General features: G+C 44.5%; 1 protein-coding gene across 1 annotated transcript in view; it reads left to right on the top strand.

The window, feature by feature from the left end:
* ACVR2A (activin A receptor type 2A) overlaps window positions 1–23706 on the top strand; it is a 65538-nt gene extending 41832 nt beyond the window's left edge. The window contains exons 5-11 of the mRNA XM_084264988.1: window positions 13934–14077; window positions 15270–15413; window positions 16420–16565; window positions 17539–17653; window positions 18440–18578; window positions 19268–19398; window positions 20293–23706. Coding sequence (XP_084121114.1) covers window positions 13934–14077; window positions 15270–15413; window positions 16420–16565; window positions 17539–17653; window positions 18440–18578; window positions 19268–19398; window positions 20293–20487 — 1014 coding nt within the window. The 3' untranslated portion in view covers window positions 20488–23706. The remainder of the gene's footprint in view (window positions 1–13933; window positions 14078–15269; window positions 15414–16419; window positions 16566–17538; window positions 17654–18439; window positions 18579–19267; window positions 19399–20292) is intronic.
* Window positions 23707–24007: the final 301 nt, after the last annotated feature.

Below are 24007 nucleotides of genomic sequence, written 5' to 3'. Positions count from 1 at the left end.
GTGGGCAGCTTATACTCCACACAGTTAAAAGGACTCCTGGTTGGAAAGTTGGGTAGAGCTGCACTCAGGTCCTTACAGTTGAGCTTTATGTAGTGCTCAGCTTGAAAGGACAACAGATAAATTCATAGCAGCAGTTTGCAGTGAATAAAAAATAGCACTTGGTAGATGCTTTGCTGTTTTTAAAAATGCATGGAACTGGGTACAGGGATCAGCTGAAGGGAATGTAAAGCAAATCTCCAGCTGAAGCAGTTTCAGGCTTAGCTCAGCTCATGGCCTTGTCTTTTTCCTCTTCTTTGTTTGTGTATTTTGTGCTTTGTCTTAAAATGTTTCCGTTTTAGTAGTGTTTTGTTTTACTTAGAAAACATTATGAATTTGTGGTCTCCACATTTGAAATGTAAACAGGCCATGTGGAATTGGAACAAACCTTTCTTGGCTGCCTGTGCCTGGTTCCTGCTGTTGTCAGGCTCCAGCTGATTCTGTAGGTGTAATTAATACACTGGAGTTCCTCTTCCTTCAGTTATGTCTAGAGATTTAACTGAGATTAGATAGACTTTATGAAAAGAATTAAGACTTAAAGCCTTCAGACTGAAGTAGAGGAGATGAACTAGATGTGGTAGTGGACATGGAGAGAGGAATCACTTGCCCCAGGGTCCCACTCAGGTTTAAAAACACTTGGGTTTTTATGGTGACTGCTCAGAATACATTGCCTCTCATGCTGTGGTGATGCTCTTTATGATTAATTCAAATTAAACCACTTGTTATTGTTGCAGGATTGCATTTAAAATGGATTTACCTGTATTTGCTTTGTTACTGCCAGGTTCTGTGATCTTTTCAGTGTTACCACTTGGCTTCACGGTGTTCCAGGAAGCAGCATTGCCTGGGCTTGATAAATAAGATGGTTTTGTTTCAGTTTGGTAGTAATAGATGATAAAAAAATTGGGGGAGGCAGTGGACATATGTTCTTGTCAAATGAAAAGAACATAATTTAGAGGAAAAAAGTATGTTTCCTGTCCTTGCAGAAAGTATGCAGATCCTCAAACTTGATGCAATCTGTTAGCATAATTATTACATCCATCTCAGTTTTTATGAATTTGGGACTTTACATCAACCCAGTAGTCTTCACTGTAAGATCAAATCCCTAACTACTAGTTGTGTGAATAATTTCAGCAGGTATTTTCCACACCCAGAGAAATTAAATGATGGATAATAAAGTGATAGAAAAGCAAACAAACATTAAATACATACAAGATATCAAGAGCTTGAATTTTTATATTCTTCCTCCTCCTTACTGCAGTTCTTGCATGGTTTGGGTTTGGTACAGGAGTGGACATGTCAAATTTTTAATAAATAGGGTAATAACCTGTTTTGTTAATGCTCAGATTGTATCTCCTGGGCTAAGTGTATGTTGCTGCTCGAGGTAGTTATGGTGTAATAACATTTTCCTATCTTGTGGTGAATAGGCATTAAGGTTTGATGTGGAAAGTCAGGAAAAGCTACTTCTGCCTGAAAAACTAAATGAAATTATTATGGAAATTTAATGTATAAATATTCTCCCATAAGCAGCAGAGCAGTATTTCCCACTTCAAATTTGATTAGAGCTGATTTGAACAGGAGGCAGAGGAAGCAGGAAGACAGGGAAAAGTATTAGTAATTTTATAACCACTAAACAAACATTTAAATATTTATGCAATTAATATATTAAATATTAATATTCTGTTTAATAATTAGGGCATGGCTGGAGTTTGTAGGCGAATGGATACTTCTCTAAATCTTTCTGTGGCAACTGGTACAGTGGGTAGAGCAGATGTAGAACTCCCTAGAAAACAGGATTTCAGTGTGAGATGGAGATATGGTTCTCTCAGTTCTGTTGAAGGTGATGGGAGGTGTGGGGTGCTGTATGCCCTGGTACTGATCTTTCACTAGAAATCAAAGGGTATGGGAGGAATATCACTTAAGATAAAAATGATAAAACTGAAGAATGAGACACGTTGGAAGAATTGGGAGAAGGGATAAGTAAATAAAAATACTGAGGGGGAAAAGGAAAGAAATTGTTTGGGATATTTCCAAAAAGGAAGATGTATCCTAGAAGAAATGTTTGAACCTGAAATGTAAAGGGCAGATACCTGAGAGAACACAAAGGACTTCATCTTTCTTTCCAAAGTAACAACGTTTCACAGTATGTGTGTGTCTCAGGCAGACGTTTCCTGAGTTCATTTCACAGCTACCTGGATTAACTCAACCTTATATTCCCCCTGAATCTACCAATCGTTATTTTCAAATTTCACATGGCAGAATTAGTTTATATATTTGGTTTAAGACTGGAAAGCACTGGCTGTTTTTACTTGCTCCTTAAGGTTTTCATTCTTGCTTTCTTTCAGGGATTTAGGTAGAGGGGTCAAGGGGATTCCAAGAGTAGGTAACTGCAGAGATGCTCCTTGCTGGTACCCGAGTCAGTTCTCAGTGGGTCCCAAGGTGTGTGTCTGGGACAGCCACAGCTGAGCTGTGTGCTGTGAGGTGCTGCTGCCAGTGGTGCTGTCTAGTTAAAGCTGTCCAGTTTTGAAAAATCTCTCCTTAAAGTCTTAAATGAGTTATTAGTAAGTTTGCTAAATACATAGAGGTATACGTAAAATTGAAAGAGCAATTTCATTTTCTTATTTATGTTTGATTTACTCATGAAGCAAACATACTCATATGTCTGATCAAATTCACCACACAAAAAAAAAAAGGATTGGTATTTTAAATATTGGAATCTGTATTTATGTACAGAAATAGTTGCTCTCACCTGGTTAATTTTCAGACAGGTATCTGGGAAATTAAAACCCTACAGTCTTCCTGGACAAGGGCTTTCACTCTCAAATTTTGTGTAGTTTAGCTTTTCCCCCAGCATCCTACTAATATTCCTGGTAGAACTCTTGAGTGTGGATGGCAAGGAGCTGATCTGTTATGCTCATTTATTTTTTACATCTCTTGAGCTTGGGCCAGAGTTGTCAGTCAGTGCTAATTACAACCATGGTGTTACCACTCTGTCATCCGATAGATAGGACCATAACCTCTTTTATAGCACAACTGACACAAGTAACACTTCTGGGTTTTTTCACCAGTTCACAGAGCTGTGGTTCCCAACATTTTACATCCCTACTGTGGAAAGAGAGATTAACCTCTTGTACTTTTTGTTGAGTGCCCAAGTTATGAATATCTTACTGGATCACAGAGTTGCTTTTTTTTGCTTTGTGTTGTTTTTAAAAGAAGAGTCATATGTTGAGAGGGTTGAAAAAAAAAAGGAAGCTTTGCAGTTTTACATAATGGCATTTTTCTTCCTAACCTATTTTTGGGCTTGCTTCTGAAATGTTTGAAATTTACTTGGGTCAAAGATGCTTCATGTTTTTAAGCACTAAGCACAAGGAAGCTCTGATCTAGGCCTGTTTGGTGTTAGCAGGAGTTCAGGAATGGACAGATCCTGTCTAGTAGACTGTCCATAAAAGCAAGTGTAGTTGTTAGGAATTGCCATTCCTTTCTCTCCAGAGAGGAGGATTGCAGAGTTTAAAAACTAAGACTATGTCTTCTGCTTGTAACCTCCTGTATATCACTTTCTTTAAGCTTTTCACCCAGTATTCCTTATGTTGAGCACAAGAATCTTTTACGTGCTTAGGGCAACCAGGCTGGGGAAGGGGCTGGAGGGCAAATCCTCTGAGGAGCAGCTGAGGGAGCTGGGGGTGTTGAGTCTGGAGAAGAGGAGGCTGAGGGGAGCCCTTCTCCCCACCTCCCCTGCCCTGCCAGGAGGGTGCAGAGAGGTGGGCGATGGTCTCTGCAGCCAGGGGACAGGAGATGGGACAAGGGGCAATGGGCTCAAGCTGCCCCAGGGCAGGGTCAGCTCAGCTGGGAGGGCAAAGTTCTTCCCTGGCAGAGCTGTGGGGCTGTGGCACAGGCTGCCCAGGGAGGGGGCTGAGTCCCCACCCCTGGGTGTGTTTAACAGACAGGTAGATGTCTGGGTGTGTTTAACAGGTAGATGAGGTACTTAGGGATATGCTTTAGCATAGCATGGGAACAGTTGGACTCAGTGATCTTAAAGGTCTTTTCCAGCCTTGTGATTCTGTATTTTGGGTTGGTTTTTTTAGCATGAACCTCACTGACCCCATATATATATGGAAAATATCCCTTGTCTTCAAACTCATGCACTATTTGAACCAAGAATTAGGAATAATTGAAGCACATATATCAAATGTAAAGATATATTGATGGTATCCCTCTGATCTCTGAAGGGGGGGTTTTGACCATAAAAAAACCTCCCTCTGTGATTAATGGCAATTTTGGTATGGCTCCTGTCACTACCATAACATGATGGTCTTTCTTAAGCACATCTTTTCCTGAAAGCACAAAGGAGGAATAGGTCTTTATAGCTCTGTCAAGGTTTTGATAGTTCAGCTTCAGCTGTAAGAAATCAGCACTGGAAACAGGATCGCATCATGTGAGGTGAATATCATGTGATGGAGAAAGATCTGTAGCAGTGGCAGATGCAAGACACATTCTGAGCTCCCCACTGCAGGTCTGACTGTGTGAGTAGCAGTGGAAAAACCAATTCTGTGTTGGAAACTAGGACAGAAAGAGCATACAACAAAACAAGCCCTGTTCCTTGCTGCATTTTTGGACCTCAGACACCTGGTCTGGACCACCAGACCTGTTCCAAGGGGTTTGGTGAGGGTATGTGTGTGTGACTTGAAAGGCTTGTTTTCAAAAAGCAGGTAGTAAGGAGGAAATCTTCATGGCAGACATTGGAAAAGATTTTCATTTGCTGGTTTTAATTTTCTGAATTATCTTCTAGCACATTAAATCATCTACCTGGTGCCCTTAGAATTCCTGGGATAATCTTTATCCCTTTGCAGCACTAGGAAAATTACAGTTGGCTGTTGAAGAGGCACAAAGACATTAAATCAAGTGTTCAGATTTTTTTCCATTTTTGTCTTCCAGCCACTTTTTTCTTCCCCTTTTTGTTGTTATATTGTAATAGAAACATTCTAACACTTGAAAAATGTAGAATAAGAAAGGGAGAGGTGTTTTTACAGGGACTTGCTCCAACCCTAGGAAGATTAATAGCTACTTGAAAAATGTGTGGAGGAAAAGCCAGGTGCTTATATGAAATAGGAAAGGACTGATCAGCAGAGAAAAGCTGGAGCTCAGAAAGAGGGAGGAGCATTTAAATACGTAAATGAAGACTGAGTTAGAACTTGTGGCAAGCTGGGAAGGAGTTAAGGCTGGGCAAAGATCAGTGGTTAATGAATGATGATGGCAGTGTTGGTTTTAAAAGGAACAGCCGAATGATCTTGAGGTTTGGACTCTAGATGTGTGTGTGATGTCATGTTCCCTAGTACTGTGGTTTATACATTCAGGACTGAACAGAGTTTCTCCTGTGCTTGATTCCAGTCCATAGCTGGAATGACACTGGAGAAAGATCCGGTGCTGTCTTTGGATTGCAGTACAGTGAGGCACAACCCTGATGCAGGGGAAGGAACCCACAGATACAGGGGTACTGTGAGAATGTAGTAGGCAAGTCGTTACATGGATAAGCAGTCCTTGATGTGTAGTAGGTACATAGGGTGTAACTGGTTGGGTCTTCCTGTTAAGAGTTTGTAGGCTGTTAGAAGAGCAGTAGTTTCTTGAAATCTTTTAAGAGGGAATAATTTGTAAGACAGATAATTGAAGCCCAAGTACGTGGAGCGAGGCATGGTGCTTCAATGCTCAGAACACAACCAGACACCCAGAAATTTAGTTCTAAATCTCGATAGCCTTTGATATTTTTTCAGAAGTATTTCCCTGAATCCTCAATCTGGTTTCAGAATGAGCAGCCTCCATTTTAATAAACCATAGATGCAGCTGTATTTGTTTAATTCAAGAGGTAAGAAGATACAGATCCACACTTAAGGGCATCTTGTGCTGAGTGGCAGCCTAGAGGGAACTTTCCAATTAAAGTACAATTAAAATTCTTAAAAAGTTTCAGGTTTCTATAGTGAGCTTCAGGTTACTTCGTGCTTTTGCACTGATTCAAGCAGGACGTTGTCTTGTAAATGCTTTCCATGCTCTACCTTATTCCTGGCTTATTAAAAACCTGGTTTAGGTTTAGGGGTAGGCCTGGCTTAGGTTTAGGGGTAGGCCTGGCTTAGGTTTAGGGGTAGGCCTGGTTTAGGTTTAGGGGTAGGCCTGGCTTAGGTTTAGGGGTAGGCCTGGATTAGGGGTAGGCCTGCACGGAGCAGGCCTTGGGAGGCTGTGGCAACATGTGTACCTGTCTGATAAGGCTGATGGAGGCTGAACTTTGTGTCTTGCTCTCACAAACGTTGACTTGGCTTATACACATTTGACACCTGACCAGACACATTTAACTTGAACCTCTCCCTTGCCCATTAGTAACTCACCTTACCTTACATCCTCCAAAGAGATGCAGGGACTGTGGGTGAATAATGCCCACATGCCATATTTAGGGTACTAGCTAGGAACAAACAAAGGAACTGGTGCAAATCATTTCTAATACAACCAAGAGTATTTCTTTTGAATACCATGTTTATAAAGATCTTTGTGACATATTTGAAGTTCCTGACATGATTGTGGCTAGCCCAAGCCTTTTCCAGAATTCAGGCCACAATCATATGCTGAACTTCAAACATAACACCAAAAAAATCTATATAATAGATAACACCATAGTCAGGGTGTTCTTTATAAAAAGCTCTTTATAAAAAAAATCTTTATAAACATGTTTGTTTGGCTTTGTTTGTCCAATTGCTTACAAATATCCCAATCATTTCCCTAATCCTTGACAAACCTTTAGAAGTAGTTTTCAGGCAATACAAATAGGAAGTTAGTGTGTATAAATATATGTATAAATACATTTGTTTTGATGGATAGCTCTTGGGGAGGGGATTACTCCCAGTTTGAGAGTTGTATTAATTCCTGACAGAATCACGTATTTGCATTTCTGGCACAGCTTAAACTGGTGATACTTGCATTTCTAGTGGAAAGTCTGAGGGGGTGGTCTGTAGTCTGAAAGGAAGGACAGTGATTTAAGATCAGGAGATCTGTGATCTGCATAAATCTCTGAAAATTTTCATGCATGTCTTCATAGATTAGTGTTTGGGGGGGGAGAGGATCCCCCTTAAGAGAGCAGTAATGAGAGGCACAGGAGAGGACTCTCTAATTCTGAGTTGCATGTTTGCAGTTTCTCATTAGGGTAAGAGCAGAAAGGTTGCATTTGTGTCTCTTTTTCCTTATTTCTGAGGAATTTACATAATTCTCAGGAGTTGGAGAATTTTAATAGCAAATAGTGCTGAAAAATGACTAATAAATTTTTAACAGCCAGAGGAAAGATGCTTATGGAATAAGTATTTCATAAAAGCCACGCTGCTGACTGCTCCAGTTAGGAGGAGTACACAGAGATACTTCTATTGCTCTGTTCACTAGCCATTCCTTATGATTAATGAGGAGTACTTAATTAATAAGGAATAAGATTCATACTTTTTGTTTCCCCTTGGCTTCTGTTTCTGGCCAAGGAGGGCTTGGAGGAGGAACTTCTTTCAGTAACCGTGCTCTTGGCTTGTAGTGTTTGTGCTGCTGGAAACCTGTTAAAGGTGGTGGGGTTGTTTTTTGGGGCTGGGTTGCCTTATGAAGTGCCCCTAAAATATTTGCAGGCCCTACAGATCCTGCAACAATCTGCTTCAGAGTCCTGGTGTTGGTGTTCTCCTCTCCGGTGGTCTGCTGACCGATGGCAAGAGGAGGAGGAGTGATCCTGTTGGGCTCCAGTGTTCTTCAGTGCTGTCTCAGGGGCAGCAAGCTCTATTCCACTGTTTATGAATTAGACTCCCAGCTAATCTAGCCTTCAAGAAATACTTCAGCCCTCCCATGATTAATTAGATAATGCCAAGTGTGTTTTAGACAGTTTTCGAGCTCAGAGAAAGGCCCCTTTTTGGCCTTGTGCTTTGTAGTGTCCTAAGAAAGTAAAGACAAGGGGTGAAGAAAAGGCTGTTACGTGGCAGCTGAGAGCTTCAAGCATTTGAATTTCGTGCTCTTACAACATCTGACCAAATTATAAAGGACAAAGAAAACAGCTGAGGCAAAGGTACCAGTGGGAGGAGGGGTGAAGGTGCCTCAGCTCCTCTCGGCTTGAGTGGCAACAAGATTGTTCAATTAAAAAGAAAGGGATGAAAGTAGCACGAACGAGCTGGTGTCATTAAATGTGCTGTGAGTTTCAGTAGCAGTGCTCTGGGACTTGGGCTTTATAATGGGTTTCATTCTGCAGTCTGTAGGCTCATGTGACTCAACTTGGAAGAATCTTTAACATCCCCATGTCCCGGTCGGTGTGCTGGATACAGCGGTTCCAAGCTCACTTCTTCTAGTCACACCTCTGGCATGCCGGGTTTACTGATTACATTTAGTAATGTAGACCTAACACACGACGGCCTGTTTGTTTATAAGGTTTAGTTACAACTTGGGCATTAAAAACCCCTCCATTTTCCGCAGCCAGCCCCTCCTGCCAGTGAGTTTGAACGGTACCACGCTGCCCTCTTCTGCACAGTTGGGAGCATAGCAAGGAACACCTTTGTGTAACTTCGGTGGTTGGGTTTCACTTCCTGCATGTGTTTATATACTGGTTTGTAGTAACCTGACTGTACACCTCTAACAGACAACTCTGGGTTTAATAATAAGGTCAATTCAGGTGATGGTCTGTATAATAATCTTTTTCTCCCCATTTTTTCTTTGCTAACACATCAATGAAGGATTTTTAAAATTTTAAATACTATTATTAGCACAAGAAATGAATTGCTGTCCCCATGAACATTTTAGTTGTTAATTCACAAGCAATTTATTTGGTCTCTTTTCTTATGAAGCTGCTTTTTCATCCCATTCTTGGTATAAATAGTAATTTCTTTTGCCTGTGTTTTTTCCCCTCTCTACAAGCATGCCTTTCATATAATGATTGAGGTAAGATGCATTGATGTTTGTTCATGGTTATGGAACTTTCTGTGGACATGTCAGAAGTTGTTTTGGTATGAATTACGTATTTTTTTTCAGTCTTTGGATGAGCAATTTGTGAGCATGTGTGGTTTAAAAATACAGATACAGTCTGCTGTTGATAGCTTAAAATTGACTATAATTTCTCAGGCTATCAAGTGAAACACCTGCAGGGATTGGTGATATACACCAGGTGTAGTCGGTTTGTGGTTCTCCTACTACAGACTTGCTCCATCATGTCACTTCTATGCTTGTGCTGCGTTGCATGAGTGGCAGTACGGGTTCTGCTGGTACAGCCTGTGCTGGTCACCTCAGGCTCGGGCTGTGGGAGCAGCCCAGGCAGCAGGGATGGTTGACTGTCACCGTGATGGGTTGTCCTGGGACGTCCTGCCCACTTCTGTCCTGTCTTGGAGTGCCTGTTGTCACCTCCCACCTGTGAACTGCCTCTGACTGTCTGAGGTGTGTGGTCTTCGTGTTGTCATTCCCACTGATGTGATGGGGTTTGTGTGACTCAGGAGCTCAGAGAAGTGGATTATCTGAAGAAAAATAGTCTCTCTCTCTGTTGAGTCTCTGCTTTGACCTTTTCACTGGCCAGACAGTATTTTTCCTTGTAGTTTCACATGAGGAATCAGTAATTCAATACAAGGAACTGCAAACTGTTGATTCAGAAACCTGGCTGTTACTGCTCAGCTTTTAAAGGGCATACTGTAGAAGTCAAGAGCTGACTTGTACTGGGACTGCTAGATTTCCCTTGTCTCTGTAGGTCTCGCTCTAATTTAAGTACATATAAATGTAATTTAGAAGAAAATAGAATGGTGCTGTTTAAGTATTTTCCTGAGCATCTTCCATCTGTAAAGAGTTCAGAGTTCCTTCTATTTGCATCACTGTTTTGCTTCCAGTGCCCTGCTTTCAGCTGGGGAAGAAGCTGGATTGTACCTGCCTGCAAGGAACTACTTTGTTTACCTCACTTTGGGGGGTATGTTTGCAGGGTGCATTAAACAAGAGGATTTTGTGGGCTGAATAAAGCATCACCGTTCAAAAGAATTACAGTTGGATATAAATCACATAGTCAGTTCTAGAATGATTAAAGCATTTTAAGTATTCTGACTCCCTTTACTGTATTTGGATCTTAACTTCACAGATAATCTGGTTGAAAATGAAGCAGCCCCAAAGTAGAAAGGGAGGAAACAAGATAGTCATCAGGCTCTTTACGTTAGAGCTTGCCACCCATGTTCACAGTAGAAGCTGTAGAATACGTGTAACCAAGGGGAAATGTTGCACCACTGAACAAAGAGAACTTGAAAGTGCCCTGGAAATTCTGAGAACTTCTTTATCTTTGAGTCAGGAGAGAGAATTGCATCTCTGTACAACCCTCTTTGGATAACTGGTCCTTTTTCCCTGTGTTGTATGTCTGGCAGCAGGAACAGGGGTGCTCCTTGCTACCTGCCAGAGCAGGGCTTGGAGAAGGTTGGGGTGAAGCTCCATGAGCTCGCTGCTCCCACAGAGAGCCCAGCTCCCCTGCACCCCACCTTGCCCTGCTGACTCTCTTCACTTGCTGCAAACTGACTCAATTTGCTAAACTATCAGAAAATTAACCTGATTTTTGCAACAAACAACCAGCATATTGCCTTGATTTGCTCTGTGGTCAAACCAGTACCAGAAGCAGCACGAGGGAAGGGACAGAGAAAGCCCAAGAACAGGAAATTGCCCCTTTATTTTTTGACAGCTGTGTCAAGCTGTTAGACCAATATACCCACATGACATCTTTGCTCACATTATATCACCATTCTTGGCACCACTGAGATGATTTTCAAAAGCCATAGGAAAAGAATTACGCCCTGGGGCATGTGAAACATTCTTGCTGAGAAGTGGAAGGAGTTGAAAATACTGTCAAGGAATGTTTCCATGCAAAAATAGTACCTGGAGTTTGGGAGTAAATGCCTGTTGATTGAAACTAAATTGTTGAGGGGGGATAAAAAGGGAAAAAACCTAGAAAACCATTCTTTTTAGTTAACAGAAGGCAATTCTACTTTGTGTTGTAAATCAGGGTTTGTTTTGATTTGGGGGGGGTGGTGTCTCTTGCTCTCTCATAAGAACACCAGCGGCTTTGACTTCAAGGAAACGTTTCGACACGCAAGGGAGACGTGCAGGGAACAGAGGAGGTTGCTATAGAAGGCAGCAGTGAAATATTTTGAAATGCCAAGATTTTCTAGGAAATATTAAATTCAGGTGGATGAATGGGTGTCATGGGAAAGTGAGAAGCACCAGTTTTTTCTGGCCACTCTGTACTGAAGAGTTAGTGACTTCTCTCATGTGTTAGATACTCTTAATTTTTTTTCATCAGATCTTTGAGAAGTATCAAGTGGTCATTTGCTTGATGGCTGGGAGAAAATTCCCAATTTGCTTCAAAATTCCAGCAGATTTTTTGGGGTGGAGAGTATGGAAAGGAAGAGAAGTTCTGGCCACTAAAGCAGAGTGAGATTTGGGGTTACTTCCCACAGACTCTCCTCTTAATTTAGGCAAGTCCCTAGGTTCATAACCATGGAAAGTTCCCTAATTAGCCAGATGCTGCACAGTGCTCAGGATTCTTCAAAACAACAGGGTTTCTTTTACAAGTCAGAGTCGGCTTTGTGAGTGAAATTGGGCATCTTGTTTTGCCTGGAACTGTCAGAAATAGAGGATAGTGATTTCCCTGGTGCCTGAAATATTCCTGAAGAGCTTTGGCATTGAACAAAAGGCAGCAAAGGAGGGAAAGCTCAACTCTTAAACTTTGTTTTCAGCATTGTTTGCCCAGTTTAAACACAGCACTTTTCACTTTGGTCATCGATCACTGTCATATTTGCAAAAGGTTTTCAGCCTTTTTCAGAGGATAGTATTGAAAGGTGCCTCTCATTTTCATTCCAAGCATTATATTTTCTCTTCTAGTTATTAATTTAGGAATTATGTCACAGTTTCTTTAAATTCCTACAAATCTGTCTGCCACTCATCCTTTCTGAGGGATCTATTTGTTGCTTAATAAGAAAGGAGAATGGTTATTTATTCCAAGCTCCTCAAAACTTGCGTTGGACACAGAAGCACTTGTCTCTGTTCTCAGGACAGTGGAGTGTGCTTAAAGCCACAGTTGTTCTGAAAATGTGTCTTTAACATGCATAAGATTTTTATGTTGAGAACTGAAGTGCTCAAATACTTAACTCTTGAGCACTCTCATTTGTTTTGTAGGAGCAGCTACTCCAGTGGTTTTCATTCCCTCTCTGCAGAATGGCGGTACAGCTGCGGCTGGGGAAAATAGAGAAGGGCATGTTGGGGAGGGGGTTTGAGCAGCACATTTTGGGGGGTTTCATTGCATTCTGCAGTGTGGATATTATTTAAAAGTGATACCTAACTTGCATTTGTATGTTTGTTTCTTTTGTATTTAATAATGAGACTTGTGGTACCCTCTTCCCATCCGTGAGCCAGCAGCCTGCCCCACGCCGTCAGCAACATTGGCACTTCTCTCTAGCAGTTAGAACTGAGGAACAGATAGTGGTTACAGCTAATTTGGGGGGGCTGGAAGGAAGATCAGAGCTGTATCTGTGGTGACAGTATTGGTAACTCCGCTTTGTGAGCACTGCCCACCAGAACTTGACTTATTTTCCTACAGAAAAGAGGGGATGGGACAGAAGAGGTCACGTTTCTGGTGCAGGGGCTGTTAGTCTCTGGTACAGAGCCACATGGAAACGGGAAGAAGCTTATGTAGGTGGGAGTGAATCTAAGGGTAGATTGGAGAGAACAGGACAGTGGAGAAAAGCAGCACATCTTGGGCAATAAAGTTGAAAATCTACTTCTTGTTTTTGGAGGATGTGTACAATACAGAGTGTGAGATGTGTAAAATAGAAAGCACAAGGCACTCAATAAGCTGTCACGTTTTCTTCCCCAGAAAGGGAAATTGTTCACATCAGCAGTGAGATGGGTGGTTATAGGGACAGCTGTATGAAGCTCTGTCTCACTTGCAGTTGTACTTCCCAGCTTGTGGGGTCCTACTTGCAAAGGAGTGCTGGGGCTAGCCCCCCTTTAAAGTCCAAACACCATAAGATACACCGAGGTAACACCTTAAATTGCAGTTCTGTTTCTGGGGTGCAGCCAAGTGCTGACATTTTGGTAATGTACTGCCTGTCTCATGAGCACAAGTGGGGAGGAGCTGAAGTGGATCAGGAGGTTGCAGCATCCGAGCTGCAGTTCCTCACACCACACTGGGGTGGCTTGGAGGGCCGACTGCAGAGGGTGACGTTTGGTTTCCCCTTGCCAAACACTGCACTATGCATGGGGTTGAGTGGTTTCTGAGTGGCACAGCCTGCCTGCATACTGGTTTGGGACTTGATGTCCCCAGTAAGCAGTGGTGTTTGCAGTACAGCTGTGCTGGTAACGCTCAGGGGCTCGGGAGAACTGAACCCCGTTGGGTGGTACCCTCAGACAGTGGGGGGATTCGCTGCTTGCTGGCTGATGGCTGTGGTGCCATCACGTGGAGAGGGGCTCTGGGGCTGTGGAGAGTCCTGGCACCAGGTTGTTGAGCTAAAGGATTGAGCAGGTCAAACAACAAACCCCAAACCCTGACATGTATCAACAGTGCTGGTATTAATTCTACCACTTAGTAAAAGTAACAAGATTGATTATCTTCAGTCCTTAATTTCTGCAGTGCTGTTACACCAGGATAGGCAGATTTATACCATCCCTGTTGTTGTGCTGTTGCTTGTACATTAATTCAGAGCATGTTTTGCAGTCTCACTTTTCTTTCCTGTGGAGAAGGGTTGCTGTTTTGTTTCTGGATTGTTCAGGGGAATTTGTTACAAGGGGGTTGGGGACATGACACCAAGTCTCTCTCAGTTCACAAGCCTTTATTTTTTTCATGCTGTCATCATAGATAGTACATAGAAAAACAAAATTAATGGATTTAACCTGATTTCAGGATCCTGGACCACCACCACCTTCACCATTGATGGGTTTGAAGCCATTGCAGTTACTAGAGATCAAAGCTAGGGGAAGATTTGGATGTGTGTGGAAAGCTCAGCTGCTCAACGAGTATGTTGCAGTCAAAATATTCCCTATTCAGGTATGCAGACCATCCCAGTGTCCTGTGTTGTCTCTAACATCAGTACTGTTAAACCATATTTTCTAGTCACAATAAAAGGCTTTTGTTTTAAATAATACTTAATATATACTGTAAATCTAGATCAAAATGCAGGAAATGAGATGAAAAATGCTCAGATACTGTTGCATGAAGTATTTTAATGCAGCAAATAGGTATTATTGACACATAAACTGTGAAATGTATGTAATTGGAGTCATAAAAATCCATACTTGGCACACATACACAGCTCGTGTGCATCTCTTGATCAGTTGAGAAGAATTTGTTGATATTTGTCAAATTAAACTGTACTTGGAAGGAATGTCCCAAAATGCAAACTGGTGATTGTTCTAATTAAGTACCCCTCAGTTAAATGAAGTAACCTTCACTTCCCAGCAAGAACCCCCTGAAAGCCACACTGTGGACTAGCCCATGCTCACAGTGTTAAGAGCAAGGCTAGTTAAAGTGCTCATCCACAGTGATACTGAGAGAGATTTTACACTCATTAAAACCACCCACAGCTACTTGGAGGTGAAATGTGTTTTCCAATCATTAACCAAGTGTTGATTTACTGAATAAATACATCTGCAGGTTCTTATTCTTCTAGGAGAAATGGCATGATGTATCTCTGCTAGCTTCAGCCATCAGCACAACTGAATCAGAGGCTTTGTTCATTATCTTTAACGAAGGAAAAACCCATTGCTAATCCTTTGTGTGAACAAAATACCCAGATGGAACTGTGCTCTAAAGGTTGAAGCGACTGTGGTGATTTTCAGTGTACAGACTCCACTTTGAATTGACAGCTTTGTGTTTCTGGGGTTGGTATCTCTGGTAGTTGGTGCTGTTCTCAGCAGTTAATGTCTGCTTCTAACACAGGTCAGCTTTGCAGACAATTTTCCACTCTATGTCAGGAAGGGCATTTTTTGGATAGGCTTGGCCAGTAGTTGGTACCACAAATACTGTTACTAGTGTGAGCATTTATAACTTCTACATAATCAGCCTCATCATGTTAGTAGCCTACACTGTTTTCTTCCCTTCAGGTAGGAAATCCTGTCTTGGGAAAACAAAAAGTTATTCTGAGAAATACCCAGTAAATTACAGGAAGAAACTTCTGTGAGGGAAAGAGCCTCTTATTCTTATGGCACTAACCTGGCTTGATGTGTTCTTTTGTTCCAAGGACAAGCAGTCCTGGCAGAATGAGTATGAAATCTACAGTTTACCTGGGATGAAGCACGACAACATCCTGCAGTTCATCGGGGCGGAGAAGCGCGGCACGAGCATCGATGTGGATCTCTGGTTGATCACAGCGTTCCATGAAAAGGTGGGACCAGTTCTCAGCCTGGGGTCTTTCTATAAAGGTTACTGTAGAGGAAGGCCAGCCTCAGATAGCTGCACACATGGGAACCTCAGACAGCTAACAAATAGTATTTCACAGACTGGGCTGGGTTGGGAGGGACCCCAAGGGTCCCAGAGCTCCAACCCCCTGCCACAGGCAGGGACACCAACCTCCAGGCCTGGAGCTACACAAGGCTGCCCAGGGCCCCAGCCAACCTGGCCTTGAACACCCCCAGGGATGGGACACCCACCCCCTCTCTGGGCAGCCTGTTCCAGCCCCTCACCACTCTCTCTGCAAAGAACTTTCCCCCAGTCTCTCCTCTCCCCCTTCCCTCCTCCAGCTTCACTCCATCCCCCCTGTCCTGCCACTATGAGCGGGCTGTAGAATTGATTCTGGAGACAAGTGCTCTCTGATGGCTAGATTCTTACCTCACCTTCAGAGTATGTATTTCACTCTGAAACTGCCTTGTGGAACTGGAGTTTGCTGCTGCTAGTGTGTAAGGAAAGACAGACTGAGGCTGTGGATTCGAGGTCTTAGAGAATGGACACACACAGTGAGCAGGATTCTCAAAGGTGAATCTAACCTGCAGTTTCCTGTGCCTGGAAGATGATAAATCACCTTTGTAAAAGCAGGGCTGGCTGTCTTTAAAACAACTTGAGTCAAGCTTCCATTGCTGACACTGACAGCTTAGTGCAGCTCCTTGGCAAGCCTGCCCCAGAACTCCTGTTCACTGTGCTGCTTTGGTTGCTTGTTGAGGTGATGGGAAGATCTTGGTGTTACTCTTGGACTGGAGATGATGCCAAGGTTAATTTCCCCTTGTTTAAACCAGCAGTTGATTGCCTGTGTGTGTCATTACACAGCCAGTCAGGAAACAGCGAAGGGCAGGCAGGCATAGTGTGTTCTGTAGTGATGGAGGCTGCCCAGCAGTTTCCCTGAGGAGTGGATGTGAGTGGAGTTGCCCCTGTCACTGTGTGTCTGTCCTGCCACACAGGGCTCGTTAACAGACTTTCTCAAGGCCAACGTGGTCTCCTGGAACGAGCTGTGTCACATCGCTCAGACGATGGCAAGAGGCCTGGCTTACCTGCACGAGGACATCCCAGGGCTGAAGGATGGACACAAACCTGCCATCTCACACAGGTACACTGCATGTGAAGTACTCCTGGGGTGATGTTTCTAACTCTGAACAGGAGGGTGTGAAACCCAGAGGGGCAGGAGGTAGTCACACTGCTGCTCTGCAGTCCTCCCAGAGCTATCAGGGGCCTCCAAAGGAAAATCCACTCAGCCTGGGCAGAAATCTAGCTGCTGGTTTATACAACTTGCTGTGCTGATTGGTGCCAATGTCATCAATTCTTTCTGCTTTATGCAGTTAATTATTTAAGTACCTGGTGTATGAAATAATTAGTGGTTTAGCTATTTGAGACAACTTCAACCCTTGCATATATAGCTTTTCAGTCACACTGTGAATGCCTTCAGACAGAAACATTTACTCTAAGTGGTGGTACACCTGTTGTGGGGTCTAATTGTGGAGAAAGCTGTTGCTAGAAGTAGGGAGCTGAACTGGTAGTAGTAACCAATCTCCATGATGGGCACAGAGTAAGAGAAATGCAGGTTCTGCAGAGGTTGGAATTGTGTGAGCAGAACTGAGGGTACAGTGGGGGAGGGAGGAGATACACAGGGCAGATGGGACACCCTGGATCAAGGCCGTTGTCACTCCTGTCTGCAGAAATTCTCCTATCCCCTTGCTGGAAACAATAAGGATTCATTTCACAAAGTGTTTTGTTTCCAATTATTTAAACAACAAAACCGCAGCTGTAAAAAGCCTGCAGGGAACTGAGTGTGTCAACCTGTACCTGCTTTAAAGCCGAGCACTAAGTGACAGCTCCAGCCAGGCATTTCCTTAGTAATAAAGGGGAACAAGGGTACTTGCAGGTTTCACTGTTACTGGCTTGTTGTTCAGATGGACTGCTGCTTTGTAACTTCCTTGCCTTCCATATAATAATGTGTCTTGTTCTGGTTTATTAGTTTTTCCTTTGAACTTTAGATGGTATTTCACCTGATAGACTTCTAATATTTGGGTTTGTTTGGGTTTTTTTTTTCCTTAACTTTAAAGGGACATCAAAAGCAAGAATGTGCTGCTGAAAAATAACCTTACAGCTTGTATTGCTGATTTCGGTCTAGCTTTAAAGTTTGAGGCTGGAAAGTCTGCAGGGGATACCCATGGACAGGTAAATACCGATTTATTTACATAACTGATAGGCTGCTAACTGCCTGTGAATGGAAACCCATCCTTCAGGCATTCTCATGCACAGGATTCTGCAGCATCAGACCGGTGTCTGGTGACCTTTAAGGAAGATGGCAATTTGTGCTTCCTTCTCACAGGCTAAAGATTAAGTAATTCTTGAGATAATTAGAGCTCACAGCCTTCCCCTCTCTCCCCCCCTTATTTTCATTCTTACTAAAGGACTTGGACAAGAAAGAGGGGTCCTGCTATCTGTTACTGATTGCTCAGAGATGCTGCTCTGCAGGGGAGGGACTGGACTGGCAGCCAGTTCCAAACTACTGGCAATGTGGGAGAATCCCACAGGATCACAGAATGGTTTGGGGTGGAGAGGACATTTCAAGGTCATCTAGTCCCAACCCCCTGTGATCAGGGCAGAAGTTGTCAACTCGGTCAGCTGGGTGAGGGAAGGAGCCATGGACACAAAAACATTGAATCACTATGCAGATGTGTTATTTTAAAATAATATGTTCAGCTTTCCCTGCTTTGGAAGATTGTGTTGTAGGGCCCAGGCTGTACGATTGCTTCTAGTTCTTCCCACCCACTGCTGGATCTAGGGATACAGGAACCTTCCCAGTTGTTGTTCTAAGCAGGGGTAACCACAGCTGGCTTTACTCCCTGAGTAACAACAGGACTGGTCTGTGGCACTGCTGTAATCAGCACCAGCTGCAGTGGGGATTGGGGTCCTGTTGATCCTTCATGTGCAAATGCTTGTGCTTCCCTGTCTCCCAAGGTTGGTACACGGAGATACATGGCTCCTGAGGTCCTAGAAGGTGCTATCAACTTCCAAAGGGATGCGTTTCTGAGGATAGATATGTACGCCATGGGGTTGGTCCTCTGGGAGCTGGCGTCGCGCTGCACCGCCGCCGATGGTAAGCGACACACTCCTCTGTGGTCACTGGGAAGGGACTGGGGAAGGTAGGCAGGGCACCCAGGTTGAAAAAGGGTGGTAGACTCGTGGGGAAATGAAGGAACCACCACCATGATGCAGTCACTTCATGGTTGAGTCTCTTCAGGATTTGGTAGCTCAGGTAGGCGGCTTCTGAGACATGAGCCCCTGTGGTGTTTCTTCTCCTGGTCGTGGTGAGGAGGGGAGAGAATTCCTGTGGAGCTCCTAATGTAGTATGGTTGAGTTGTTCTGAGTTCAGCCTGGCAGTTTAACCCTGGTAACAAAGACCTCCCACCAACTACTGCTGGGAAGTCAGTGTCTTCTGCTGTATACCCCATAGCATCTGCACACCCACCTGTCTTCCAGTGCTGCCCCTGGGAGCTGCCAGAGTTCTGTTCCCAGTGTAGTGTGGGATTGCAGGGCTGAAAGACATGAAGAATTTCCCCAGGCCGAGGTGTGGTTTATCACATCGATGCAGTTAATCATTTTCTAGCTGCTTACAAGGGTGTGCAGAGGGACAACTTCCCAAGGCACAGAGAAGTGAAGTGCTCCTCTGGACATCACTGCAACGGGATGGAAAAGTCTCTGCTGCTGGTTTAGCTCCCAAGAAAAGATATGGGATACCCTGCTTTGAGTGTTTGGTGGTTTAACAGCTGCTTTCTTTACCTGCAGGCCCAGTAGACGAGTACATGTTGCCGTTTGAAGAAGAAATTGGCCAGCATCCTTCCCTTGAAGACATGCAGGAAGTTGTAGTTCATAAAAAGAAGAGACCTGTTCTAAGAGAGTGTTGGCAGAAGCACTCGGTAAGGAGTCAGGAAACCCAGTTCTTCAGAGTTCTGTCAGGGTTTTGATTTCAAATTCCCTGTTGTGTGGGTAATACTGTCCTTTAGGAAGAGCTCAGTTTTAATCATTTTGGGAAGAATTAAATGAGCTGTAAACGAACAAATTCTTAAAATCCTCCCTGGAGTGATTTGAAAGCAAGCCATTTATTTATTCATTTGGTGAAAGAAGAGCTTCTGGAGAGTTACTTTTGAGTGCAGAAGTTAAAGTAGATTTAGGAAGTGCTGATGCTGACTTAGTGCTGGAGCGCTACAGGCAGAGCACGGGAACACAGGGGAGGCAGTGTGGTGTCGGGGAGAAGTCTGGTCTCCACTGGGGAGGAAGGATGTGCTCTCCTGAGCTGGTTTGTGGCCAGAGGCTTGTGGTAACCTCATCACCTCTCCCTAGCGCTGGTGTTTGGTTGGGTTTTTATCCAAACAGTGTGTTAGGAACAATAGGTGATGCTGCCTGTGAGAAAAAGGAGCGTGTGCTGCCATCTGCTCCTTGTAATTAGCATATGGCTGATTGCAGTCGCCCAGCGTTACTCTGGAGGAGAGCTCAGAGCAGTCAGAGGTAGATCCCCTCCTGCAGCTCTGCCTTTGTTGTCACTGGAGTTTTGTTTGATGACTGGAGAACTTCACCTCTCTCCAAATCCCACAGTGCCTTTGCCAGCAGCCCCACACTGCTGTGTGGTGGAGGGATTTGCTGGCTCTTGTGTACCTGGTATAAACAGGACACGCGGCCACGCGTGCCAGGCTGGGTTGCAGGACAAGTGTGGCATCAGGCTGGCAGGTGGGGCAGGTTCCACCCCAAGGGGCAGGTCATGACCTCACCTTCCTCAGAGCGTGTTTAATCGAGGCCCCTTTCTGTGCTGGCAGGGCATGGCCATGCTGTGTGAAACCATCGAGGAGTGCTGGGATCACGACGCGGAAGCCAGGCTGTCGGCGGGTTGCGTAGAAGAGCGGATTATCCAGATGCAAAAACTAACTAACATTATAACAACAGAGGACATCGTGACTGTGGTCACAATGGTGACAAACGTTGACTTTCCTCCCAAAGAATCCAGCCTATGATAGTTGCACTGGTCACGTCACTGACCGCCCGGACTCTTCCCTGGAGCTGCTAAAGCGAACGGGACCGCGCACGGCGCCGCCGCCGCGCCTGCCAAGAACGGTAAGTCTCCCCGGGGCGTCACCCAGAGGTGTCCTCCCTTTGTCCTCCCCTCCCCAACGTGGATCCGTGAGACTTTGCGCATCCCCCGCTTACACCTTGAAGGACACGTGACGGCGGAACCGCTACCGCGCTGGTTCAGGAACTTGACATGAAGAACACGGACCCTCTACTGGCTAATCAAGCGTTTTAAAAACTGACATCAGATTTCTTAATACCGGTCAGAAGACACTAATAATTCCTTAAATGAACTACTGTTATTTTTTTTAAATCAAACATTTCATTTCTGATTTAAAAAAAAAGAAAAAACCCAGAAAAAAAGAAAAAAAAAGAGAGAAAAGGGTAACCTGTTTTTATTGCATTTGCTGTTGTTTATAAAAATGACTATTGTAATGCCAATATGACACAGCTTGTGAATGTTTAGTGTGCTGCTGTTCCGTGTACATAAACAAAAAGTAATCAGTGGGATAATAGCAACGAGGCTTCCAAGTATTACCTAACCTCCCTCAACCAGGTATACCTCATGTTCCACCTCTGCGAACCGGTGAGATTGACAACACTAACTGACAGAATTGGAATAATAAAGAATCCAGCCGTGGGGTTGTTGGTTTTTTTTTTTTATTTGTAAATGATGTATTTCAGATTCACTGTGTTATTTAAAAAGGGTAAGCTATGCTTCATGCCAACAGTACGTGGCCATTCCTAAAGCAGTGTTTTTAGCCTTTTCTTGTACTAGCTTGTTGTGTATAAAAAAAAAAACAAAAAAAGAGAAAACAAAACAGTGCTGTTTATTGAAACAAATTTTTCCTCCTTCTTAGTTTAAAGCTTTTCTCTTACCTCCATTTCCCCTTTATTTAACTGAATACTATTTAGGTTTGCTGTGTCTGAGGAAGATCTGAGAACTTTAAGCATGACTTTTATTATTTTTTTTAATTTTCTGTGAGCCAGGACACTGGAGAGCTCGGAATTCTCGTTCTTTTTTTTTAAAAAAAGGTCTTTTTTCCTATTTATGTTTGTGACAAGGTCTGCCCAGCACGTGCTCTGTTTCACTCAGCAGTGGGGTCTGTAGCGCTGTTTCAGGGTCACCTCAGGAAAGCTCAGTTACCCCCCACTTTCCTTCCTTACTCTTGGCTTTTGGAGTCACGACTTCACCCCACTTCAAGCTCGGTGCTGTCTCAGAAAGCGCTGTTTGTGCTGCCGGAGACACAGGGGGTGAGCCTGCAGCCCCACCAAGCATGGGAGAGGAGAAATGCTGAGGAGTTTCAGGGATCGTTTAGTTCCGCTTACACCTTCAGATATGCAACACCTGCTCAGAGGTAACGAATACCCATGGCACAGACTCACCCAAAAGGAGAGGAAGAACATGGCAATCACTTTCCCAGCTGCATCCCAGTCAGGAAGTCACACTTCTAGTGGGATTAGGAAGTGACTTCTTGGTTGCCCCTCTCCCCCCTTCCCCTGCAGCAGCGAGCCCGGACAGCTGGTGGGTGCTGTGTGTTTCAGCCTGGTGCCACCTCTGGCTTCTCAAAGCAGCTTCTGCTGTTCAGTTAGGAGCTTGGTGTGAGTGTTCCCTCAAACCCATCTGTACAGACACAAGCTCCTGCTTTACTACATGGGACTTGGAGGTGGACTTAAGCTCTGGGAACACTTAAGGATAAACAAGGTCTAACACACCAGTCCTGCCTTCCCAGGCACCCACCTCTGTCAGCTCCTTGGGCCAGCAGCTCGCAGGGGGTCATCTTGGCTGTGACAAAGAGACTGAGGGTGTCAGTGGGGGAAGTGGCCACACTTTCATGTTGCTTCCACTTCCCAGTCCAGGGAGGTTACTTCACACACACAGCAGGATGTGAACGCAGCCGCTGAGTTCTGAACAAAGCAGTTTGCAACAGAGCTCCCTGCACCCAGGGCCTTCTGCCCCTTTCCTGGTGCAGATGGAGTAAACACAGATGGTGTCTTAATGTGGTGTTTGAGATCTGATACAACAAGTGGTCAGGTATAAAACAGGCATCATCCACATTACCTGTCACCTCCAGCTGCCCCGGCTGTCCCCAGCCAGTGCTGGGTGTCACTGCCAGCAGCCTCCCAGCTGGAGAAGCGCAGCACCTTCTCTGGGTGTTTGATCCTGGTGCTGGGCTTGAGGTTCCCAACTCTTCAGCATCGCTGGGGAAAGGACAGTGACAGGATAGACCCTCCCTAGCTGGCAGCACCTCTCTCCCCAGGCTGGTTGGCTCCACCTCTTCTCACAGGGTTTTGCTTTGTGCCAGCAGCGCTTTGCAGGTGTCAAGGAGGGCACGATGCCCCAGGGGTGATGCTCCTGGAAGTATTTTGGTGGTGACCATGATCCCTTTAGCCCAAGGTGGGGGGGTGAGGCTGTGGGCTCCAGGCCCCCAGCCCTGGTGTGAGCCCCTTGTCCATCCCTTCCCCAGTGCATTGGAGGGCAGGAGGTTTCTGGGTCAGGACCCTGTGCATGGCTTTCCCTACACAGACCATTGTGTTTCCAAGCAGCACCGGGGCTGTTGGAGCTGTTTGTGGTGGTACTGAAACTGAAACCCACCGCAGGGAGCTGAAGGCAGCAGCACAGCTTTCAGACACCAACTTCAGAGCGCAGGTAACAGAGCAGGAACCAGACCTTCCCCCTTCATTCTGTCATTCCCCAGGACACATCAGGCTCCCCCTTCACTCTTTCTCCAGCTGCTGTTCATTAGCCCATCTCCTTCGTTAGGCACACTCAGTACAAAGCGCAGAAAGCTGCAATACACCTTCACAGGCAAAACAACTCAAGTAGCATCTTCAACAGAACATCCTTTACCTCAGAGACTCAACCAGCAGTACTTTGTTTTCCCCTTTTGGTTTTTCCAGTCCATACACTATTCGTTACCTCTCAAGATTTTTTGGTAAGCAATTATTTTAACTTTACTCTTTGTATTTGTCAGTGTTTTGGGCACAGGTTGTTGTACTACTGTCAAAAGGTACTTGCTGTTTTTCTGCAAGTACTGAAAACAAACCAATCCCCCCCCCCTCGCCCTCAATAAAGTGATTGTTAAATATTGTACAAATAAAATGTATACTCTTTCTCCCCTATTCCCCCAGAAAAGTTAAAATAAAAAATGTGACTACTCTGACTGGCCTGTGCCTCCTTCACAGCGTGGGGGGAGAGATGCTGTTGCTCCAGCAGCAGGGCAGGATTTCAGCTCCTCGCCCTGTCCCAAAGGGAACGTCCCTCTGGACTGTCAGACCTACATGGTGCTGTCAGAATGGAACACGTGGGCAAGATTCTCTGCAGCAAGAGTCACCCAGAGAGGAAGGTGTTTTTCCAGCATCACAAACCTTCTTCTGGATTGGAGTAGGTCTGTAACTAAGGGCTGTCCACTGCCAGGCCCAGGGGAACAGCCTTCAGCTGCAGGAGCACAGCTGGAAAGGAGC

This window comes from Gallinula chloropus (assembly GCF_964237585.1).
Source record: "Gallinula chloropus genome assembly, chromosome: 5".
NCBI classification, from domain to species: domain Eukaryota; kingdom Metazoa; phylum Chordata; class Aves; order Gruiformes; family Rallidae; genus Gallinula; species Gallinula chloropus.
The sequence above is the reverse complement of the archived record's forward strand: the minus strand, read 5'-3'. Positions and strand labels throughout refer to the sequence as shown.